This window comes from Macrobrachium rosenbergii, chromosome 30, assembly GCF_040412425.1.
Source record: "Macrobrachium rosenbergii isolate ZJJX-2024 chromosome 30, ASM4041242v1, whole genome shotgun sequence".
In the NCBI taxonomy this organism is placed as follows: domain Eukaryota; kingdom Metazoa; phylum Arthropoda; class Malacostraca; order Decapoda; family Palaemonidae; genus Macrobrachium; species Macrobrachium rosenbergii.
In genome coordinates, this window is record NC_089770.1 from 4471881 (window position 1) to 4496000 (window position 24120).

A 24120-nucleotide genomic window follows, 5' to 3' on the forward strand; every position below is an offset into this window, starting at 1 on the left:
GATTTTTCTTTGAGGGTAAAGATGGATTTAAAGTCGAAAAATCCGGGGGCAGGGGACCAGAAGGAGGCGGAGACTTTTTATACCAGGGTATATGATGATGCCGTCGCTAAGAAGACGCCCGTCGACAATGCAATTATCGAGTATGTATTGTTCGGCAATTGACAGTACTTGAGTAGGCCATTACTAAGGCAAATAGCGTTGTTTGTAGACATCAAAATTTAAAACATGTAGAGAAATGCAAAGAGAAATAAGCCATCCCTTGAATTTTATTTGATTTTTTGTCCGTCATTTTTCTTTTGTCATGTGTAGGTGGTGTACAAACGTAAACATCAGGACCGAAAGATTGGCTGTAGGCTGACGTCTTAAACACACCTTCAATCTTGAGTCACAGATTTGACACGTCTAGATATTATTCTGGTCAGAAGCATTTTTACCATTAAAGAAAGGGGTTAGCATGAGTAACAAGATAAAATAAGAAATATTCCTTTATTCCTTTTTTTTTACTTGGTTTGCACAACCGACGAAGACTAGGCCTACTTGCGAGAGCAAGCAGTGGAGATAGTCTCAGATAGATTATTATAAACAACAATACCAACCTAACATAGACTACATATAAATGAATGAAAATATGTGTATTTTTTCAACTTTAATCTTCTTCTTCTAACAAGGGGATGACTTCCAAAGAAAAGATAAGGCAACGCTCTTTGCCACATGCAGTATTTAACTCAGAGCTTTGATGAATCTCCATAACATTAGTTTATATATATATATATATATATATATATATATATATATATATATATATATATATATATATATATATATATATATATCTGTGTGTTCTAATTTGTCCCCTCTTCTTCTTCTTCCCAGTTTGTTCTTATTTGTCTTCTTCTTCCCAGGCAAACCTGTGAAGTTGGCGGTGGTCGAGTGGAGAGCCTCGGCCGAGTCTTCGACAGTGGTGGTGAGGGGGATCCCGCAGCCTCACACCACGCCGCTTACACGGCATCTCTGGCTACCATACACAAGCAGAGGAGGAAAGCCCAGCACAGATATGCCACTCTCGTTGCCAACATTCTCACACACGAGCCTGATCTCCGGGTAAGATGTGGCAAGTGCTGTTTCATTTCCTCATAAAAGTTAACGATGTAAATAATGAGAGAGAGAGAGAGAGAGAGAGAGAGAGAGAGAGAGAGAGAGAGAGAGAGAGAGAGAAAGTGTTACCAAGTCTTTTGAGTGCCTGAATGGTGGCACTAGTATCAGAGATGTATATATTGCAACACTAGACACATCAAAAGTTCTTGACTGTTCCACATCTCCTCCAATTTCCTTCGTTTTCTTCTTCTCCTCTTTGTTTATAGTCTCCCTTTGTGTCACAGGCTCAAGAGGAGAGACGCAGAGAAGGAGCCTTGATCCAGGAGCGACAGAAGCTTGAGTCTGACATCCTCGAGGAGCGCATCCAGTACCTTCAGGAGAGGATCTTCAGCACCCGCAAGGACACCGCTGCCACGAATGAAAAAGTCACAACTTATTTAACCTACAAGGTGGGTGCTTGCGACCTCTTAGGTTTTCAGTGTATGTCTCTCAGCGTAACAGCTCACTCTTATGGAATCGAGTAGGATTACAATCTAGACCAAATGCTGGGACCTATGAGCTCATTCAGTGCTGACAGGAAACTAAGAATAAAAAGGTTTTAATGGTGTAACAGGAGGAAAACCTGCAGTTACACTGTGAAACAGGGCTAGGTTGGAAGTAAGATGGAAGAAAGAGAATCTGAGCAGAGGTACAGTAAAAGGAATGAAAAGTGTTGCAACTAGGGGCCGAAGGGATGCTGCAGAAGACTTTAAGCAGTGCCTACAGTGTACTACGTGAGGTGCACTGACTGCATTAACCCCCTGCAGAGCTTACTTTTATGGGATAATGATTTAAGAGTGATAGTTAGTAACCTCAAGTTGTGGCAGCCCTAAGCAGCTGCAATCCAAAGTGATGGCTATTATATAGGCCTATGCATATCATTTTACCACTTGAAATACTACGAGCTATCTTTCTTAATTATATGAACGTCATATTTCTGTAACATGAGGCCTGTATATCTTTTCCACATTCTTTATTGTTCCTTCCAATGTATTTTTACCGTTTCGATATAAATATTGCTGAAAAATGTTACTTCCTCACTTAATTTTAGTTTTATAAATAACTCACAATGGCTAGATTTTATCTAATTTTTAATCTTGATGTTTACTTTAAAATGACTACCAATCTTTTCATATGCTGGTATCAAATTTTCCTGACAAACCGTTTGTTATTTTGCCACCATAGTTTGTACTTGTCAGGGAGTACTGATATGAAAATTTCAGTTAGCGTGGAAATTTACATTCGTTTATCGGACTTTTCATTTTTGTGTTCATGATTTCATTATGATTAAAACTCTTAAAATAATTTGAGAATATAAGCAATGACTGTAATGATTTATTAGCTAAAAGCCTTCAACGAGAGAGAGAAATCAAACGGTGTTTACATTTAGCCGCTGTTCTGTCACTAACGTCTACATTTTCTGTGGATAACGATTAAATAATAGAAAACGACTGGTAGCAATCTAAAATAATGGTATCTAAAATAAAAACAGTCAAATACATAATCACCTATGTATACGTATGTCTTCGTGCTCGATTTTCCAAATATATCAAATGTTAGCCCACCATATACTTATCCTGGATAACGCAATGTTGCAAACTTTACGGAAGAGTTATAGCCATAATATATGCAATATATACACATATACTGTATACACACACACACACACACACACACGCACACACACACACACACACACACACACACACATATATATATATATATATATATATATATATATATATATATATATATATATATATATATATATATATATATATATAAATAAAGCGAATACAGAGTGAGGGGGTTATGGCTATTGTAGGCATTTCAGAGTGAATATAACCTAATCCAGACTTACTTTAACCTAACCTAATCTCGGACCCCATGCCCTATCCTGGCGGGGGGGGGGGGGCTGGGGCATAACCAGCCTGGACTGCCCCACCAAACAAGTAAGTCGTGATCTCTCACTCTGCATTCCACCCTTCATAATTTTACAGACGGATACCATACCTTACTCTAGCCCACGCATTTTATCCAGGCTTGGGAGTATCGAGAGAGAGAGAGAGAGAGAGAGAGAGAGAGAGAGCATTAGGTAAATGGTATAAAAAGGGTAAACTTGAAAAGGAGTCTTAATTCAAGTAAGAACACGAGTGTTAAGTAAACATTATACAAAAATGAAAGAAGAAGAAGATCTCTGAGTCAGTTCTGTATATGTTTAGTTGTTTACATTCTTGTTCAGTGATATTGTGATAACAAGAAGCGAACCAGGCTTTACTTTATCGCAATTCCTCCTCAAAAACCTCACGTAAACAGCTGAATATAAGCCGCTTCAGGTCATGCGACATGGTGGCACCGGATGAGAAACAATCTATAGTGTTTAGAGGTGCAGTACGCAAGCTTTGCGTCAGATGAGATAAAACTTCCGGCCGTAAAAGTCGTCATGCGACATGTACCCTTATTAGTCCAGGATAACTCTTGCTAGCGCAGATAATTCTAAGGCAGGGCTCGTCACGGAGATTTAGTTTATTTACATTTTTTATTATTGAATATTACAGAAAAGGGTGTATATGATGTAGTACAGGTGAGATAACATGAAAAATATACCTATTGATGCGAGAAATTTACCCTTTTTTTATAATTTTTTTGATGCAGCCCCTCCGGGCTTGACGTAAAAACATAAACAAAAGAATATAAATATCTCAAGTTTTCTCGCCAGTACGGCAATCATATACACCCTTTTCTATGCTGTTGAGTAAAAAAAAAATTAACAAACAATTTCTCTTTACGGAGATATTCTTTGTTCTGGTAAAGATAGGATTTGAATCTTGAAAAATTCTTTACAGCAACGTATCGTGGGCTTACCTACCTGCTTCCTACGTTAGGCTAAGCTCTGTCTGCCCACGGCTTGCTTTCGGAATTTAACCTAACCTTACAGTAAAAGCTACATAATCGTGGCTGATGATACTAACGAACAAAAAGTATTCTGTAGAATTTATTGTGGTTGAAGAAAATTTAACCCCTTTACTAGGTTTGAAAGCAAGTGAACAAATGGGTTTGTAAGGTTATGTTGAAGTTAACTACAAGGATGTTATGGAAGGAATGCTTGCATGCTTGCGCCCTAAAATTAAATCTGAAGTAGACAGGTTAGTTAATCCTGGAGTGATTGCTCCTGCGGGATAACCTACACCCTGGGTTAGCCATTTGGTAATTGCATCCAAGAAAGGTGGGAAATTTGGGCATAACTTGTGCTCTGAAATTTTTCCGAAATTCATTCTTGAATCATTTACTAATGTTTCCACCATAACGCTCTTGCCTTCTTCAGGAATACGTCGAGAACAGCGTGCAGACCTTCGGGAACGAGGCTGCGACTGTCGAGGGCGTTTGTGGGCGTTTTCGAGACCTCCTCACCCTACGGCTTCAGCTGCTCCTGAAGGTCAATCACGCCCGTCTGCAGCTGCAGCAATCACGCCGTCAGCTCCTCATGTTTGTGCAGGTGAGGGATTTGATTATTTAGAGATTACTGGAATGTAAAATTTAAGCCAAAGGCCAAGCATTGGGACCCATGAGGTTATTCAGTCCTGGAAGGGAAATTGGGAATAAAGAAGGTTTGAAAGGTGTAACAGGAGGAAAACTTCGCTGTTTCACATGAAACAATCTTTAGGAGAGGGTTGAGGAAATAGTACTAAAACCTTTTATTTGCTCGTTTACAGCAGTTGCCTGTAAATGTCCTTTTTAATTTTTTTGTATTTTCTCCCCCTAAGAGCGAGAAGGAGCGCGAAGGCCAAGCTCTCTTGGAGCTCTATAGAGCTCGCTCCGCAGGGTGGGCGTCATCCAGAAGGCTAGGAGAGATGGAAGCCAGGCTAGCAGCTCTCCAGGCCGCGTCCACCCACACTCACACCCACCTGACGAGGGTTCGCCTCGCCCTGGCCAACATCTACAGCGTGGCTCGCTCCTACCAGCGCTCTCTGCCTCCCTTAGGCTCCAAGGCGCCTTCGTCGGCGGTGCTGGAGCGACTCCACAACTTCCTCTTGGACGCCATCACCGTGACGACGGCTGCCAGAAACGCCACGCAGCCCGACTCGATGCGACCGAGCGCCCCTAGTCTGAACAAGTTCGCCATGAAGGAGGCGTCTCTGGCGAAACCACCGGTTACGAAAAGGGACGCATCCAAGGATAAGAGAGATAAGAGCGAGGAGGATAAGAAAGACGAATCGAAGAGTCAGAATAAGAAGGAGAGTAAGAAAGGGTCGGCGGTTAAGAAGAGAACTGAAGGCGAAGTTGCGAAATCCGCTCAGAGCGAGACGAGAGAGACGCCGCGCAAAGAGATGTCGATCAACAAGCCTCAGTTACTCAAGAAGAAGAATGTAGAAGATGATGCCAAATGATGGACTCTGGCTGTCAAATTAGTCTAGAGATGAGAGAAATGTGCTGCTCTTAGGGACATTATTCCTTTAACTCCTGAAGGTAATTCCATGCTCGAATGCTTCTGTAAAATTGTCGAAAGATAATATATATTCTTGTATGAAGTTACTGGTTATGGTATTTATACTTCCTTAATACAATCCATAGATTGTATGTTGGCATTTTTTTTATTTCTTGCAGATGAAGCTAGACGTAAGCAATTTAAGGTACCTGTAACTGAAATGATTACCGATAAAGTTATTACTGCTTTCATTACCGTAGAAGGCTGGTTAAGCGGAGAATTTGCTGCCAAACCATAAACAGTGAGTATTGCTCGATGGAACCACAGTAATTGTAGTGGTAGAAGACTCTATAGGCCACTAACCTTTCTTTGTGTAGTAGACGAAACTAATTATTCATATTAGTCTTCGGAAAATAGTCCCAGTTTGATGAATGGTTTCACCCTAATGAGATGAGGCCTTTCCGTTTTGTAGATTTCAATCAAGATATGATGGTATTTATTTTGGCGGAGTTCTGATCATTAACGTTCATTGCTTTTTCCCCTCCCATTCGCTCCCTCTGTACCCGCAACTGCAACCCACAATAGTCGACTGTAAATTAGATCAACAGAGGCACAATGGATGTTTGTAGAGTGAGCTCTTGTACTTTGCAATTATCGTACATCCGTCATCTGAACAGATTTACAGGGGTTAGGCTGTGTTTCTATTTGTGTTTTTGTCCAAGACTTGTCATATAATAAGAAATGCACACTAGCGCCACCTATCAGCGTGAAGTCACAAAATAATTCTATAAAATTATAAACAAAACATTTAAGATGGTTTATTACGAAACCAGATGCTATTTCATCCGATGTTATGATAGGAATTGAGACTGAAGCCATTCTTCACTCATCGACAGGGTAATGGGACAAGCGCCTGGTCGCTAGGTCAAGTGCAAATGAGCATTGTACGGAATTCAGGGTATCCTAGGATTGTCTTTGATCGAAAGCGAAAAATATTACATACAATCCACAGCAACATCAAGATCTTTGTGATTGTTATAACTTTGTTAGTAATCTCTACTGGTCAAGCCCACGCCAACCTATTATAGGTCTATCGAACCTCTTTGAATGTTTTGGTGTCCGAAAGCATTCATGAAAAGAAGGCTTTCCATTTTCCTATGTTTATTATTATTATTATTATTATTATTATTATTATTATTATTATTATTATTTATTATTATTGCACAGATTGTGTTTCTCAGGTCCAGGATCTACTGATATTTGTTTTTCCAAATGATTTTGCTTAACGACAAGAGAGAGAGAGAAATAACACCAGATGTCATCTCCTTCCTTGATTGGACTGTCATACCAGTCCACCAACAGAGGGACACACCAAAAAATATTCTCTTGAAAGATACGTGCCACCGAATTTAGATTTAATTTTACCAGAACCTTCGAATGGCATGGAAGCATAGGAAGTCATTATGTAAATAAAAACGCCACGAAAGGTTTAGAAATGATGCATGCAGATGATACCAAAATATTTTATTGCAGAAAATGTAAGTATTCAGTTACTAGGGTCAAGAACACTAAGTCGCTAACAATATTTGTCTGCATATTACTTGCTCGCTGCTTTGGCATTTAATGGCAAAGTATCATAATATAATTGTGTGACTGTAAAATAAATGACTGGAGTGAAAGTGCTCAGGAACCAGTTCTATTGAAGCAGAGGCCAGAGAGGTCTAAGGTTGAGTAAGGAGAGGTGGAGAGGAGTGTGAGGCAGTGCATAATAGCTTGCACGCGCAGCATTAGCAGTAATGGTCGACTGAGCCATAAACTAATTCTAGCTTATTGTTTATACTGACATGACAGAAGAATCTCGTATTGAGTTTCTTGCACTAACATCCCTTAGAGAGAGAAAGTGACCTAAGATTAGGTTAGTCTACGTTTAACCTTAAAATTACTCTAAAACTAAAACACTCTTTGGTATATGAAGAATCTCGAGGTTATGACAGCCGTGTAATGGCATACAAGACTCATTATTCTATCCATATAATATCCTTCGCTGATGGTCATTGCTGTTCAGCAATTTTGAGCAACGTGCGTTTTCAACCAACCAATTAAATACCATTCATTGATGACCATTGCTGTTCAACAATCCCCTACAACGTACTGTGTATGTTTCTCAAACAACCAAACTCCCCTACGAAATATTCCTTTGGTTATAGGCATTCACAAACGACGAAACTGCCGCATTATTTTTCACAAAGTTCAGCATTCCTCGCTGTACTACAAACGTTTTTCAGTCACGACGGACGAAAAATGCCTCAAGAATCATTTAGGAAGCTGCGCAACTGGTTGGTCGTTGCGAGAGCTTCCTCCATCTTGGGGTCGTACTGTAGAATGAACTCGCACTCGGCGGCTTCTCGCAGGAGCATCTGAAAATGGAACCCACGTCAACAAATAATTATTATTCCTTGAAACGCTGCCATTTCCATAACATTAAAATGAACAGTTATGACACAAGACATGTATGTAATGGAAATTGTTAGCTGTCAAGAGAAAAAGAGTCAAATAGATGAAATTTTTAAAAATTTTCGGAAGATGACGGTGAAGGTCCTATACCTAGGGGTTGATGCAATTAAAGAGTATTAGAGGACTTATGCCAATATATATCTATGTATGTGTATATACAATAATGTATATATATATATATAAATATATATATATATATATATATATATATATATATAGAGAGAGAGAGAGAGAGAGAGAGAGAGAGAGAGAGAGAGAGAGAGAGAGAGAGAGAGAGAGAGAGAGAGCAGGTAATTTTGTTAAATTCCAAGGCCGATGGTATGGTCAGTCAGATAATCATTTCCAGCCCGTAACCGATAAAGCCAGTATACCTAGAACCATCTTCCTACCTGCGCCTTTTGACGTGGAGTCGCGTCATCCATCTCAGTCAATTCTTTATCTTCTTCTTCTTCTTCGTCCTCTTGCATGACTCGACCAAGTTCCGATTTATGTGAGGTTCCGTTGCAGAGAGGGGCATTATCGCAAGATCTCTTCAGTTTCTCTGTGGATGCACGTATCCTGGCCAGGAGGACCAGTCCTGAAAAGAAGCCTCTGTGAATTCCGAGAAGTCTCGTGAATGTCTGAAGTTGATTTGAATCAAAGCCTCTCGGATATGATAATTCATCTTCTGGTATAGTTGATTGCTCATTAAAATTCAGACTGTTTCCTTTCAGACGGAAAAGAAGATGAATGATAGAGCAAAATAGGCCTATGTGAATTTATCTTCTAATATAGTTGATTCCTCATTAGAATTCAGACTGCTTCCTTTAAAACGGAAAGGGAGATGAATGATAGACGGAGGAGAATAGGCCTATGCGAATTTATCTTCTAATACAGTTGATTCCTCATTAAAAATTCAGACTGCTTCCTTTAAAACGGAAAAGAGTACGGATGATAGACGGAGGAAAATAGGCTTATGTGAACTTCAGGAATTGTTGTGGCAATAATAAATTATGTATGGTAATCCCATTGGCCTAGATTTTATATTCCAATTTTATATTCCCATTCTAATTTAGGCTTCTGTCCTGCAGGCCTAAGGCAAGATCTATGGAAATCTTCAGTAGCTACTGATTCAAGCAGCGCCGTTTCACAGCGGACAGAAAGAAGCACTGGGACCTAAGAGGTCATTCAACGCTGAAACAGAAATTGACAGGAGAAGGTTTGAAAGGTGTAACAGGATGAAAACCTCGCAGTTACACTTGAATCGGGTGTTAGGAGAGGGTTGAGGAAAGTAAGATGGAAAAGAGAATATGAAAGGGGGTACAGTAAAAGAAACGAAAGGGGGTGCAGCTAGGGGCCGAGGGCACGCTGCGCACTGACGTCACTACCTCCCCCCCTACGGAGGACAGAAAGAAGAAGAAAATAGGTTACGTGTTCTTCAGGACCTTACCTCTAAACCGTGAGAACCCAGGGTCGATGATTGACGCAATCTCAAGGAGGTCGCCTGAGATTTCGACGGCTATGTCAAGGTCATCGTCCTTAATATCTGTCGTTTGAGAAATAACGCATTTTTATGACGTCTATAGATCTCTAAACCTGTATTAGAACATCTTTTAGAAACGATTTATCTTTACGTTCAGGCGTCTTGTTTAACAGAACAGCGTATTTCTTTTAGAGCATACTCCGATTAGAATTTGTTTTTCATTTAGACAACAAAATTTAGCTTTTGTTTTTAATCAGAGAAATCAACTAAGCGTCATCGATAGTTACCTCGAAGCGGCTGTCTCATGATGGCGTTCATCAGGGCGTACCTGACCTCCAGAGTGATGTAGTGCCTCTTGCCCAGCATCATCCTGAGATGGTCAGAAGTGACCCGAAGGGCTTCCAGGTCGTGCAGGGGCACGCGACTCCTGGTGGAGTTGGCCGCTCGCATCATCGTCTCCACGGCGACGTCTGGCATTCGGTTTTGACATTCCAGGCACTGCCAGTCTTTCAGGGCGCCGTCTGGTGGCACCACGAAGCTCCTGTCACTCCTACTGCAGCTTCTGCACAAGACGGAACTGACGTGGCTCCCCAGCTCTGTCGGGTCAAGGCAGCGCTTGCAAGCGCACCTGAAGAGCTTCGTGGCCGCCAAGTGGGCCGCTCGACCTCGCGTGCCCAAAAGCATCGGGGTGTACGTGTTTGTTATGGACTCCCCAGCTGCGATGTCTGTGACGGCTCTGACGATGAGGACCCCGTCTCTGAACCAGTGCTGAGTGTTGGGCAGGCAGGAGTGGTTCATGATGGCGCCCAGGGGGAACAGCGCCCTGCCCCGTCTGCTGTCGTCCACGCTGACCTCGAAGGCGTTCGTGTCGAACACCCCACAGATGTGGTGGACGACGTCAGACTTGACGTCGAGGTTCAGGCGCTTCTGGAGGGTCCCCACGACGTGTTCTTCTATGTAGTGACCTATCTGGAGTTTCCTCCTCACTTCTTTGTTGCTCTGGAGGGCAGCCACGACTTCTGCCGCTGCCGGATTATTCTTCAGGAGCAAGAGCGTCCTCAAAGGGGTCAGCAGCACGTTGAGCATTTTAACGAGAGACACGTCCTTGCAGTCTCTGAGTCCCAGTCTGGAGACGATCTTGCATTCGTCAACAGGATGCCCACCACCCGGGCAAGCTGACGAGCACACGGGAGCTCCACACCCGTCACAACCTCCCAGGCGTCCTCCAGAAACTTAAGACACCTGAGGCAAGTCGGCCCAGTGCCAGCTTTGGGCGCGAGGACCAGGGGCTTCTCCCTAAACACTACGTCCCCAGCGTCAATGTCTCTGGAGGCCACCAGGTACCTGCCGAAGGTGGGGCTGTATTCAATCTTCAGCGACCCGTGGGCGGTTGGATTTGAGATCTCGTGGAAAAGGGGCTTCTCTATGTTGTTCGATCTCTGGATCTCGAGGTTTTTGGTGGTGCTGTACTCGTGGCCCAGCAGGTTGGAGAAGGTGTTCGAGTGGTACTTTTGGTGGGCATCATTTTGGCAGGACCACGAAGGATTAATGTCCGCCAAGGAGTTTAGGTAGGAGACCAAGATGGGTACTGATTCTTGCATGTTTGTGTCCATGGTGCCTGTCAGTGTAAGATTAGGGGTATCAGTAGTCGAAAATTGTACAGTGAGTAGCGTTTTTTTTTTATAGATATACTGAGTACATTTATGAAATACAAATAAAAAAGTACATACAATTATATAGTAAGTAGATTTTTTTATAAATATGTTGAGTACAGTTATAAAATACACACAGAATAATACATAACCGTCCACTTTCAAAAAAGAAAGTTTAAGACTACTGTACGTAAAAGTTTTCCAGCAAATGGCTAGATAATTCTGCCATTAAACTTTCTACGCAGAATAAAAGCACAAACTTTTTTTTTATATTGGTATTCATGTAGTCTGTATCAAACAAATGAGTTCATTAAGTGACATGATGAGGCGTAAAAATTCTCACATTTTTTTGCTCTCTCTCTCTCTCTCTCTCTCTCTCTCTCTCTCTCTCTCTCTCTCTCTCTCTCCAAAAATGCCACCTCTTTGTTTTACGAGTCAGTTCAGACTCTGAAAACCTCCTGGTATCTCTGTGCTACTGACTACAGCAGCAAACATACCTTGTTTGTGCCATCTTGCCTCCTGATGTCAATTAAAAAAAAAAAAAAGAGTAAGAGGAAAAACATACCTCAGTAGACATTTTTTTGTCCATGCCAACGTAGTTCCTGTTGACCAAGGCTAAAGACTGTCTACTCCATCAGATGAAAGAAAGAACAAGTGAAGAATCAAGTTTTCTGTACAGCGTATAATCAAGGCCACCGAAAATAGATCGATCTTTCGGTGGTCTCGGTATAATGCTGCACGAGCCGCGGTCCATGAAACCCTCTGCCGGTCGTGGTGGCCTGTGTTGTTGCATTGCCAGAAGCACGATCATGGCTAATTTTAATCCTTAAGTAAAATAAAAACTACTGAGGCTAGAGGGCTGCAATTTGGTATGTTTAATGAGTGGAAGGTGGATGATCAACATACCAATTTGCGGCCCTCTAGCCTCGGTAGTTTTTAAGATCTGAGGGCGGACAGACAAAGCCATCTCAATAGTTTTCTTTTACAGGGAACTAAAAATGCTTTTTTGGCCTCAGAGAGTGGAAGAACTGTTGCGAGGTTTGGCTTTGCTCTCTTTAGGGAATTCATTGTCTACCTTTACCTTTTTTTTTTTTTTTAGTCATGATACCTTTGGCTGTTGTGGATTAATATTTATTTATTTGTCAAGGTTTTTTTTATTTTATTTTTCTATCTTTTTTCACATACGGGCATTTCTTTTTACTGATTCTTCCTATGTACTTCATTGGTTTCTTAGTTTTATTATTATTATTATTATTATTATTATTATTATTATTATTATTATTATTATTATTATCATTGATTCAATCTGAATAATAATAATAATAATAATTATAATTATCATGAAGCTGGGGTGGACAAGAGATCGACCCAGAAAAAAAGGGGGGCGGGGTGTTGTCGGGAGCGATTCGGGTCCATTCCTTGGAATACTTATCACACTTCGAATGACGTAAAACGTGAATTTATATCTGGTGGTTAGTCGACTGCAGTGGGTTGCAGCCACGGTTGTGTAGGGCGTAGTGGCCGCAACCTCTTCCCCAAAAAAGAGTAATAATAATAATAATAATAATAATAATAATAATAATAATAATAATAATAATAATAACTGATTTATGACTGCTAAAACTGGCGTCACAACACCAAGGTTATTGATGCCGTGATAAAATAATAATAATAATAATAATAATAATAATAATAATAATAATAATAATAATAATATAAGAGAGAGCAACGGGACCTTGGCTTTCAGCGCACAGGTAAAGCGCGCGCGTGCACGCGAGCGCTTATGTGTGTGTGTGTATGTGCGTGTGTGTGTGTTTGTGACTCAACAATGCTAAGGCTTTTCCCAGCTAAACTAACTGCACCACCTCTCTCTCTCTCTCTCTCTCTCTCTCTCTCTCTCTCCTTAAGGAAGGCTTGCGGCCTGAATCATGAAATACTCGGCGCGACGAACCCGTCGACCCGACAACTGCTGTAGCGACGCCAAGTTGCTCGACCTATCAGATAATGCGGAGGGGATTTTTGGGAAACGACTACTATGACTGGACGCTTCCTGATTATTCTTCTTATTTTTCTTCTTCTTTTCTGAGGTGGTGGTGGGGTTGGGGTAAGAGGTTCGGTGTTTTTTTGAGGTGGTTGAACCTCGGATAAAATAGGAATTTGTTTTGGGGGGTATTTTTGGAGGTTGGTTGAAATTCAGATATAAAAAATTTTTGGGATGGGTCTTTTTGGAGGTGGTTGAACATCAGATTTTAAAAAATTGGGATGGGTGGTTTTGGAGGTGGTTGAACCTCGGGTTTAAAAATTTTTGGGAGGGGTGTTTTTGGAGGCGGTTGAACCTCAGATTTAAAAAAAAATTGGGATGGGTGGTTTTGGAGGTGGTTGAATATCAGATTAAAAAAAAAATTGGGAGGCGTGTTTTTGGAGGTGATTGAATCTCAGATTAGATAAAAAAAGATTTGGGAGGGGTTTTTGGAGGCAGTTGAACCCCAGATTTAAACAAAAAATTTGGGAGGGGTGTTTTTGGAGGTGGTTGAACCTCAGATTAAAAAAAAAAATTTGGGAGGGTGTTTTAGTAGGCAGTTGAACCTCAGATTTAAAAAAAAATTTGGGAGTTTTTTGTGGGTGGTTGAACCTCAGATTTAAAAAAAATGGGAGGGGTGTTTTGGAGGTGGTTGAACCTAAGATTTAAAAAAGCTAAAAACTTGGGGGAGTGTTTTGAGGTGGTTGAACCTCAGATTTAAAAAAAAATTGGAGGGTGTTTTTGGAGGTTGTTGAACCTAAGATTTAACCAAAAATTTGGGAGGGGTGTTTTTGGAGGTGGTTGAACCTCAGATTAAAAAAACTTGGGGAGTGTTTTTGGAGATGGTTGAACCTCAGATTTAAAGGAAAAATTAGGAGGGGTGTTTTAGTAGGTAGCTAAACCTCAGATTTAAAAAAAAATTAGGAGGGGTGTTTTTGTAGGTGGCTGAACCTCAGATTTGTAAAAAAAATTTGGGAGGGTGTTTTTGGAGGTAGTTGAACCTCAGATTTAAAAACAAAAAATTTTGGGAGGGTGTTTTTGGAGGTGTTTGAACCTCATATTCATTCTCAGATTTTTTTGGTAGGACGTGTTTTTGGAGGTGGTTTAACCTCAGATTTTTTGGGAGGCTGTTTTGGAGGTAGTTGAACTTCAGATATTTTCTCGGGGTGGGTGGGTTGGGTGTTATGAATAATTTTGACAAAGTGTCCCGAGATTTTTTTTTTCTTTAAGGAATCTTTCATGAGTAGTTTGACCTAAGTTTCCTCCCACTTTTTTTAAATTTAAATTTTAGTTATGGGTACCATGGGCACCATGGCCTCATCTGACATCAGAGTATTTTTTAGTGGGTTTTTATAGTTACTCTGACCTCGGATTCTTAGTCTTCTCTTTGAGTAGCTTTTTATAAGTATTTAGACTGACCTGGGTGAAAAGATGAATCAGATTTGTGAGATGGTTAAGTCATGTGGAGAGAATGGGAGATAGCAGGTTGGTGAAAAGATCGAATCGGGAGTACTGGGGAGGCTAGGGAGAGAGAGAGAGAGCTGGAAAACTACCGGAACTGAAGGGTCTGATTACTCAGAAGCGAGTGACACAGTATGTGTGTAAAGGGGGTGCTGGGGTTCGACGTGATGCTGGTGAGCTAACTTTGTAAGTGTATGGAGCCGCTGATTTTGTGAAGTTTCTGCAATTGGAGTTCATCCTCGATTATGGCAGTGACTGTCGTCTTGTTCTTTACAGAAACCATCCACTTTTAGACAAAATGCCTTAAATTTTAAAATAAATCAAGCATTGTTTTTCATAAATAGATTTGCTTGCTTAGTGTAGGAATTGCATAAGCTACTTAAAAAGCCATTGGGTTCGGTATTGCTCGGTTTTTCTCAGCTACAAACGATTTGAAATCTTCGGCATTTCAAGATCTTGAAGCATTCTACCTATGTCGTTGAAATTCACCCACAACGAACTAAACACCTAAAAGAGCATATCACAGCTGTATTAATATAAACTAATAATTTACACATGCACAGCTGCACTAAAAAATGTTCCAAAGTGTCCCGCCATCATTAATTTTAACGATTTTATTGAAACTTCATCTCCTGAAGTCGACTGAAACCTTCGAGTGCTTTCTCGCGCCAAAACTAAAGCATTTTGCTTGGCGAGTTCACACACTGACCCGACGGTTGGACGCTATGAACTCTTTCTACGTGAGAACGCGCATTTTCTCCCGTCTGCTTTCTCCGCATTTGTTCAGATCTACCTCGTAGGAGGGTTGTGGCGTCTGTTCACCTCAAGCGGTGCACTGTAGGCATTACATAAGGTTCTTTGCAGTGTCTCTTGGGTAATCCATAGTTGCAACCTCTTTCATTCCTTGTACTGTACCTCCGTTCATATTGTCTTTCTTCCGTCTTGCTTTCCTCAACTCTCTCCTGACAATTGATTCATAGTGTAACTGCTTTGGGGTTTTCCCCCTGTTACACCTTTCAAAACTTTCACTCTCAGTTTCCCTTTCAGCGCTGAATGACCTCATAGGTCCCAGCGCTTGGCCTTAGGCCTAAATTTTATATTCCTTCTTTTCCTTTCCTTGATCCAGATCTTTTCATTCGTTTGTCTTTTTACTTTCGAACCAGATACATCTCTAGATAGTTTGTAATAAATTTGTGGTCTTATATCCTTAGACTCTCTTATTCTTTCCTCTTTTTGGGATAAAGAATAGACGGTCTAGCTGTTTAAGATGCGTGTCTCGCCAACCAAAGGCCCTGGGTTCGATTCCCGGGTGGGATGCAGCCAGGATTCATAGGGCATGGGTTTAGTAATCTCCTCCCAAAAAGACTTGTTGAGAACTGGGATGCTTATACTTGGAGCCGCCCTATATATATAAATTTATATATATATATATATATATATATATATATATATATATATATATATATATATATATATATATATATATATATATATATATAGACAGATAATAGATAAACAGACAGATAGATAGGGGAAAAAGGTGTTCCACTTTCATTAATTATTCCCCGCGAACATCGCTGAAGTCCGCAGTGGAAATCGAGGTGCCGTTGCAAAGGCCAAACCTTCCCCCCCGACCAACTGACCGATGCCTCTAATGGACTCCTTATTTTGCTACTCTGTTTGTCTTGCTGCCGTGACTGTTCTCTCACTCACTTACTCACTCTTCCCGCCATATTTGCACATAGTTTATTTTATCCCTTATTCCTACGTTGTTTTCCTCACGTCACTCTCGAACCCTTGGCAGCATCAGCCACGCCGTTGCCAAGCTACTCGTGGCCCTCAGATGTTCCTCCTCCTCCTGCTCCTCCTCCTCCTCCTCCTCCTCCTCCTCCTCCTCCTCCTCCTCCTGCTCCTCCTCCTCCTCCTCCTCCTCCTCCTCCTCTTCTTCTTCTTCTTCTTCTTCACCTTTAACCCATCAACCCCCGGGTAAAATCTCTTAAATGATCACCTTCTTCTTCTTATTCTTCTTCTTCTTCTTCTTCTTCTTCTTCTTCTTTCACCCACCAACTCCCAGGTAAATCTTTTAAGTAATCACCTTCTACTTCCGTCTCTTCTTCTTCTTCTTCTTCTTCTTCTTCCTCTTCTTCTTCTTCTCACCTTTAACCCATCAACCCCAGGTGAATCTTTTAAATGATCCCCCCGTCTTCTTCTTCTTCTTCTTCTTCTTCTTCTTCTTCTTCTTCTTCTTCTTCTTCTTCTTCTTCTTCAGTGTCTAAGCCTGGTCCTCTTTACGTGCCTTGCTTTATCTTCGTGTCATCTTTTTTTTACTCTGAAGTTTTCTTACATTCTTACGACTGTTTTTTGTTTACAATGTGATTTTATTCTTGTGCTTTTTAGTTTCTTTGTAACAATTGTTTGTTTGATGGTTCATTTATTAACAATTGTTTGTTCGTTGCTTCGCTTATTAACAGTTGTTTGTTTGTTGCTTCATTTATTAACAGTTGTTTGTTTGTTGTTTCATTTATTAATAGCGTGGCGACAAATCTTGCGTTTTCCTAGTATGGCCCAAGCAGTTAGACGAGATTTCCTAAACATTTTTAGTTTTCTGGAAAGAAAACTATTGTGCCGGCTTTGTCTGTCAGCCCTCAGATCTTAAAAACTACTGAGGCTAGAGGGCTGCAAATTGGTCTGTTTATCATCCACCCTCTAGTCATCAAACATAGCAAATTGCAGCCCTCTAGCCTCAATAGGTTTTATTTTATTTAAGGTTAAATTTAGCCTTAATCGTGCGTCTGGCAACGATATAGGCCAGGCCACCACCGGGCAGTATTTAAAGTCACCGCCTGGCAGCATTTAAAATTTCATGGGCCGCGGCTCATACAGCATTATACCGCGACCACCGAAAGATAGATCTATTTTCGGTGGCCTTGATTATACGATGTACAGAAAACTGGATTGCCGGCGCATTTTTTACTCGTTTGTATTTTTACAATTTTCAGCCTCATGTCAATTTTTTCATAAGTTTTTTACATAATGAAAAATTTTGATAATTTTTTTTTTAATATATCAGACTACACGTAAGTACAGTAGATCATGCCAGCATCAATAACTTTCATTCTCCAAAGTTCAGCAAATGTACCAATACATAGACCGACATTTTTAAAGGCCCGCATCATTTTATCTTAAAATTCTCAAAATTCTCAAATCGCTTTCATCGTTAACTTTTATAGTTTTCACCAAGTTCTGAAACTTCCTCCCAATCCGTAGACCGACATTCTTGAAGGTCATATCATCCTTTTTACCATAATCTAAAAGAAAATTCTGAAATCGCTTTCATATCGGTACCTTCAGAGGGGTGAGGAGAAATTTTCAGATCGCCTCGACGAGCTAGGACGTATACAGCTATGAATAGCATTCCATGTGGCGTCTGTGATTCTTTATGGCCACTGGCATCCATAATGGGAGTGAATTCCTCATCGCGGTGACAGGTGGCATGCAATATTGCTGTCGCTCTGAGAGCCCCTCGAAGGGTTTAAATTAGGGTTCCTCCTGTGTTCTGATGGACAAGGGTGGCCCCCCGCCCCCCTCTTCTGCTGGCAACGGCCCACTGGCATGCTATACGTAAGTCAAGGCAGCCTCTTGCGTCTGTTATCTTCATTTGAAGCGGAGAGAACGCGTCCGATTCTGCCTCTGCAGATGGGAGGCTGCTCAGTTGCAAGGGGGTCTTCTGTCTGACCAATCTTTGTCAAAAAAAAAAAAAAAAAAAAGGGCACCCGTTTCGCCATCATTTCTAGTTTTCTGTAAAAGAAAACTATTGAGATGGCTTTGTCTGTCTGTCCGCACTTTTTCTGTCCACATTTTTTTCTGTCCGCACTTTTCTGTCTGCACATTTTTCTGTCCGCACTTTTTCTGTCCGCACTTTTTCTGTCCGCACTTTTCCTGTCCGCACTTTTTCCGTCCGCACTTTTTTCTGCCCGCACTTTTTCTGTCCGCCCTCAGATCTTAAAAACTATTCAGGCTAGAGGGTTGAAAATTGGTTTGTTGATCATTCACCCTTCAATCATCAAACATACCAAATTGCAGCCCTCTAGCCTCAGTAGTTTTTATTTCATTTAAGGTTACAGTTAACCATAATCGTACGGCTGGCACCTCTATAGGTACCAACAACATAGGGCATCACCGGGCCGTGGCTGAAAGTTTCATACAGCATTATACGATGTACAGAAAGATCGATTGCGCCGAAGAAACTTTGGGGCATTTTTTGCTTGCTTTTATGCTTGCGAAAGATGGTGTCGGGTATTCGACCTTAGTCTTCGCTTTCCAAATTTATCTTTTCATTTGAAGCGGAGGGAATACATCTGATTTTATCCTTTTAGAGATGAAGACCTCGTAGGTTCTAAATAGGTCTTCTTTGTGACTAGTCTTCTCTTGCAAATCAGGAAAGAACGCAAAAGATCTCACCCTCATTTTCATGCTTGCGAGAGAGAAGCGCCTGTCTCAGAAGTGGTCATTTGTTCGAATCTAGGTAAAAAAAAGTCACAGGTAAAAAAGTCACAGGAAAAAAGTCACAGGAAAAATTCACAGGAAAAAGTCACAGAAAAAAAGTCACAGGAAAAAGTCACAGAAAAAAAGTCACAGGAAAAAAAGCCACATTAATCTTTCCTAGATAGTGACCCCCAAAGGTTTTAACCCGGTATGTGTCCATGTATAACCCCGTCGGGGATTTCCGCAAAAACATAAACAAAAGACTGTAAATATTTCAAAGATAATGACCCCCAAGAAATATTGTGAATTTTTTCCTGTGACTTTTTTCCTAACCAAAATTGTGACTTTTCCGTGACTTTATTTCCGGCCACCGTTTATTCGACCAAAGTTTTCACTTTCCAAATTTGTATCATCACATCTATATTTTAAAAAATTGATGTTCTGTAGTATAGTAATCTACTAAATTTTATAACGATGTGGCATTATACCAAACCATTTCACGCCGCAAACATTTTTCATGATGAGAGGTTTACTGTCTTTCGCTAAACTGATCTTTGGTCAGAACGTTTCATTCATTTGCTCGTGATCTTCAATCACTTTGTAGTCACGTAAATTATTTGCAACGATGCAGGGTTAAAAGTTTTAAAAAACTATTTATCGACATTTAGATGAATACGAGAATTTTATCATGTCCAATACTTGCGTCGTGATTTGAAGTTCATAACTTTAATTGTTTTTCTTCCTCACCTTTCACCACCGAAACACATCCTTCATAATTACTTTTTGTGAGTGTGACTCACTTTTAGCATAATGGCCACCTCGCGTCTCTTTTGAATATTAAAAAAAATTGACTTTGTTTGCTTCGGCATAATGGATGTTCTCTCGTCAGCGCCTACGTCGGTAGGAGAAACACACACACACATATATATATATATATATATATATATATATATATATATATATATATATATATATATATATATATATATATAGCTTGCAAGGTCAGGGCGTTGCATTCAAGCAGGCACGTTTCAAAACACACCCAGTCATCTCCTCAGGCTCGGTAAAGATACACAATAATAAATAGCTGCCTGGCAACTGCACACAATAAAGCGCTGCCTGGCAACTGCGGCAAAATGATCCCGATCTAATCGCTTGTAGAAAGTTGTTTAAATTGTTTAATCAGTGTTGACTTAATCCCTCGTAAAACGTGCATTCCGCAGATCGCATTTCTGACTAGAAGGCCTTTCAAAAGTTATAAAGTCGACAATTTAAGTGTCAAATCGCCCAGACCTCAACGAGAAGCGAGTAAAAAATTTAACAAGTGTCATATCGCCTAGACCTCTCAATGAGAACCAATTCATATTCTTGCGAAGTGTGACTTATTATTATTATTATTAAACGTATCCCTGTGTGTGTGTCTGTCGCTCAGAGCTAAATCAGACGCACCTCGTTTCGCTCCTGAATTACTTTATCTCCGCCTGACATTAACGACTCGCAAATGAAAAGGAATTGCCCTGAGATTTGGCCATAACCGTTCGGGCGTAGTAGTGGTTCGCACCAGATGCGTGACGCGGAGAATTATGTTGCTCAATTATAATAAGATCTATTTTTTTCTCTCTCTTTTTTTTTTATGTTATATTCGAAGCTAAGGAGTCGCTTGGATTGGTTTGCTCTTATTTTGGTTTATGGGTCTTTCTTATTTTCCCTTGAGGAGAGAGAGAGAGAGAGAGAGAGAGAGAGAGAGAGAGAGAGAGAGAGAGAGTTGAGGCACTTTTTGCCAAATCCAGTCGCATCGCACTTCAGATTTTTATTTAGCTTGTCTTTTAATTGTGTGTGTGAGAGAGAGAGAGAGAGAGAGAGAGAGAGAGAGAGAGAGAGAGAGAGAGCGGTTTTTGCCAAACAATATGGCGTTTCTGACATAAATAAATATGTTTCTTTTAATTAGGCTTGTTTACATGCACGCGTTAGAGAGAGAGAGAGAGAGAGAGAGAGAGAGAGAGAGAGAGATATTTTTAAACAATGGCGTGTCTGACATGCATGTTATAGAGAGAGAGAGCGTTGGAGAGAGAGAGAGAGAGAGAGAGAGAGAGAGAGAGAGAGAGAGAGATTTTTGCCAAACAATATGGCGTTTCTGACAAGTATAAATATGTTTCTTTTAATCAGGTGTGTTTGCATGCACGCGTTAGAGAGAGAGAGAGAGAGAGAGAGAGAGAGAGAGAGAGAGAGAGAGAGAGAAGGGGATGGTGGGGGCCCGGCCTGACGGGAGATGAAACTATCTTGGCTAAACATCAATCATATTCCGTATTCCCTTTGATGTCACTGAAGCTTCTTTAATAATATGAAATAGTTATACCCAACTGAGTGTAGAGTTAAGATATAAATGGATGATAGTGCAGCCTTCAATGGATACTTTGTATTTTTATGCTTTAGATGATGCAGATCATCAGTGAATCATTATTATTGTTATTCTGTAGATGAAACCCATTCATATGGGGCAAGCCCACCAAAGGGGCCACTGACTTGAAATTCAAGCTTCCAGAGAATGTTATGGTGTTCATTAGGAAGAAGATTTGTCGTGATCTATGAAATTTGTACTTATTGCAGACAAACATTGACATTCTGATATAGATGGTTTGTGGAAATGCATAGGGCTAAAGGTATTTCTATATTTTTTCAGTTTTTAATTTTCTTTAAAAGAAAGCTATTGAGAAGGCTTTGTCTGTCCGTCCGCAATTTTTCTGTCCGCCCTCAGATCTTAAAAACTGCTGAGGCTAGAGGGCTACAATTTGGTATGTTGATCATCCACCCTCCTATCATCAAACATACCAAATTGCAGCCCTCCAACCTCAGTAGTTTTCATTTTATTTAAGGTTATGTTTAGCCATGGCTCGTGCGTCTGACAGCGCTTTCCGGAGGCGTCGCCGAGGCATCTTCACTCGGCTGCATTTTTTACTTGTTTTTGTATTTTCGTTGGGTCATCTTTCCTGTTGTATGATTTATATAATTCAATTTTCTTCCATGTTTCGTTTTTTCAATCATTATGTCGTTATCCCCTGTGATATTCCTGAATTTATTTTTGTTTTTCTATTTTTTAAAGCATACCTATTTTTTTATATAGAAATTATGCTAATATATTTAAGATATCAAATTGCCCTTCGTTCTTAACTGACGTAGATGTTTGCTCATTAACCTGTCAGTCGCCTGTGATATTTCAACATATTTATCATCACCGCTTCTAATGCCACTCAGTGAACACATGGCTTTTGTCAGTGTCATGAGCCTGATTGCTTTAATATTCTCTTTTATTTCATGTTGACCTTCGTTCTAACTTCGCTGTTTAGACTTGAGTACTAAGCAAATTCTACTTTGCGGTCTTTATCTCCATGGAATTCGCCTACAGGTGATATTTGTTTTTGTCTCGTCAGAAGTTTCTGTCAAGTTACCCCATAATCTAGGGCTTGTCTTCCTTCAGACTGATATAAACTCTTGAAGTCAAACAATTTCCCGTTGATTGTCTGCTCCTCTTAGAGATGGTTTCTAGAACCTCAATCTTTTGCGAAATTTGAATTGCAAAAGACTCTTGATGTTCGTCTAAAAGAAGCTTTATTGTTTCAATACTTTTTCTGTTGGATTTTTTCCTCGGGTGCTTTTAATTTAAGTTTTAGTGTGCCGGTGACAAGTTGGCGACAAGTTGGTGTTCACTGCCTACATCTGCTTTTCTGTAGCTCCTGACATAACTGTGTTCCAGTTCTCTTCTGGTCAATATCACATCCAATCAGAAAATTTTTGGCATCACAAAAACTAACAAAGTGCACCCCATTTTAGTTTTCAGTCTCTCTCTCTCTCTCTCTCTCTCTCTCTCTCTCTCTCTCTCTCTCTCTCTCTCTCTCTGGACTTCAGTGACCATTACATCCTCCATACCTTCGTTGTTCCTGCCAACTTTTGCACACATGTCAACAGCAACAATTCTCTTACGTCGTTCCGGTATTTCATCTATAACATTCCACAGTTCTAAATAAAATTTATCTTTCATGTCTTCGGAGAGGTCACTCGTTGTCCCTACCAACTTTTGCATTCATGTTACCGGCAGCAATTCTCGTGTGTCGTTCTGGTATTTCATCTATAGCATTCGGCAGTTCTGAATGAAATTTGTCTTTCATTTCTTTGGAGAGATCATTCCTTGGTGTAGAACACAATGTAATACCCATTGTTTTGATTCAAATCTTGCCAGCAGTAATTTACTGCTCACTGCTCTGTGGTCAGTCAGTGCCTTTTCTGCATTTAGCGTGAAGATCATGTCTACTTCTTCTTTGTCAATTCTATCTTCTCTTTCTGAATAAATGTGCACATTAACTCCTTCTAATCTCTTCTTTTCTATTCCTTTGTACTGTGATCCACGAAAGGCTAAGATATCCAGTCCATTTATCTTTCCAATTCAGTTTCTACCTGTTCCAGCTTTCTAATCTGATCTGAGGGTCCCACTTTCTAATTTCCAAATTTCAGTTTATCGTTAGTATAGGCTCTTAGCATCTCCGTACGCCCAGAATTAAGCCATCTCTAAATTGTGTTTATTTATTAGAGTGGCAGAATCCTTGGAGGATCAATGGCATAATACACTAAAGGATAGCCAGTTCCTTGCAGCTTGTAATTCCTAGCTGACTGAAGCCAGTGGCTCTAGAAATTGCCTAGTGATTATTAACCAAGGTCCCCCGTAGGCTGGTAGTCCCGTCAGTGCACCTCATGCGGTGCACTGTAGGCATTACTTTAGGTTCTTTGCAGCGTCCCTTCGGCCCCTAGCTGGGACCTCTTTCATTAATTTGACTCTACCTCCGTTCATATTCTCTTTCTTCCATCTTATTTTCCTCAACCATCTCCTAACAATTGATTCATACTTCAACTGCGAAATTTTCCTCCTGTTACGCCTTTCAAACCTTTCTACTCTCAATTTCCCTTTCAGCGCAGA

At 40.5% G+C, this 24120-nt stretch overlaps 2 protein-coding genes across 3 annotated transcripts in view; one reads left to right on the top strand and one right to left on the bottom strand.

Moving 5' to 3' along the window:
• The first annotated feature begins 7 nt into the window (after nucleotides 1-7).
• On the top strand, nucleotides 8-5861 carry LOC136854955 (uncharacterized). Of its 2 annotated transcripts, XR_010857841.1 has the most exons (6): nucleotides 8-140; nucleotides 903-1101; nucleotides 1380-1544; nucleotides 4460-4630; nucleotides 4899-5601; nucleotides 5740-5861. XR_010857841.1 is itself a non-coding variant. In XM_067131559.1 (5 exons), the coding sequence occupies exons 1-5, from the start codon at nucleotides 22-24 to the stop codon at nucleotides 5520-5522; spliced, it is 1278 nt and encodes a 425-aa protein (XP_066987660.1). In that variant the 5' UTR covers nucleotides 8-21; the 3' UTR covers nucleotides 5523-5667. The 2 variants fall into 2 exon arrangements, 1 of the variants encoding a protein (XP_066987660.1); XM_067131559.1 differs by lacking the exon at nucleotides 5740-5861 and having other exon boundaries at nucleotides 4899-5667.
• Nucleotides 5862-7069: 1208 nt separating this feature from the next.
• Nucleotides 7070-24120, bottom strand: part of LOC136854951 (SET domain-containing protein SmydA-8-like) — a 30049-nt gene continuing 12998 nt past the window's right edge. The window contains 5 exon segments of the mRNA XM_067131546.1: nucleotides 7070-7977; nucleotides 8464-8651; nucleotides 9504-9599; nucleotides 9824-10604; nucleotides 10607-11154. Coding sequence (XP_066987647.1) covers nucleotides 7867-7977; nucleotides 8464-8651; nucleotides 9504-9599; nucleotides 9824-10604; nucleotides 10607-11149 — 1719 coding nt within the window. The 5' untranslated portion in view covers nucleotides 11150-11154 and the 3' untranslated portion in view covers nucleotides 7070-7866.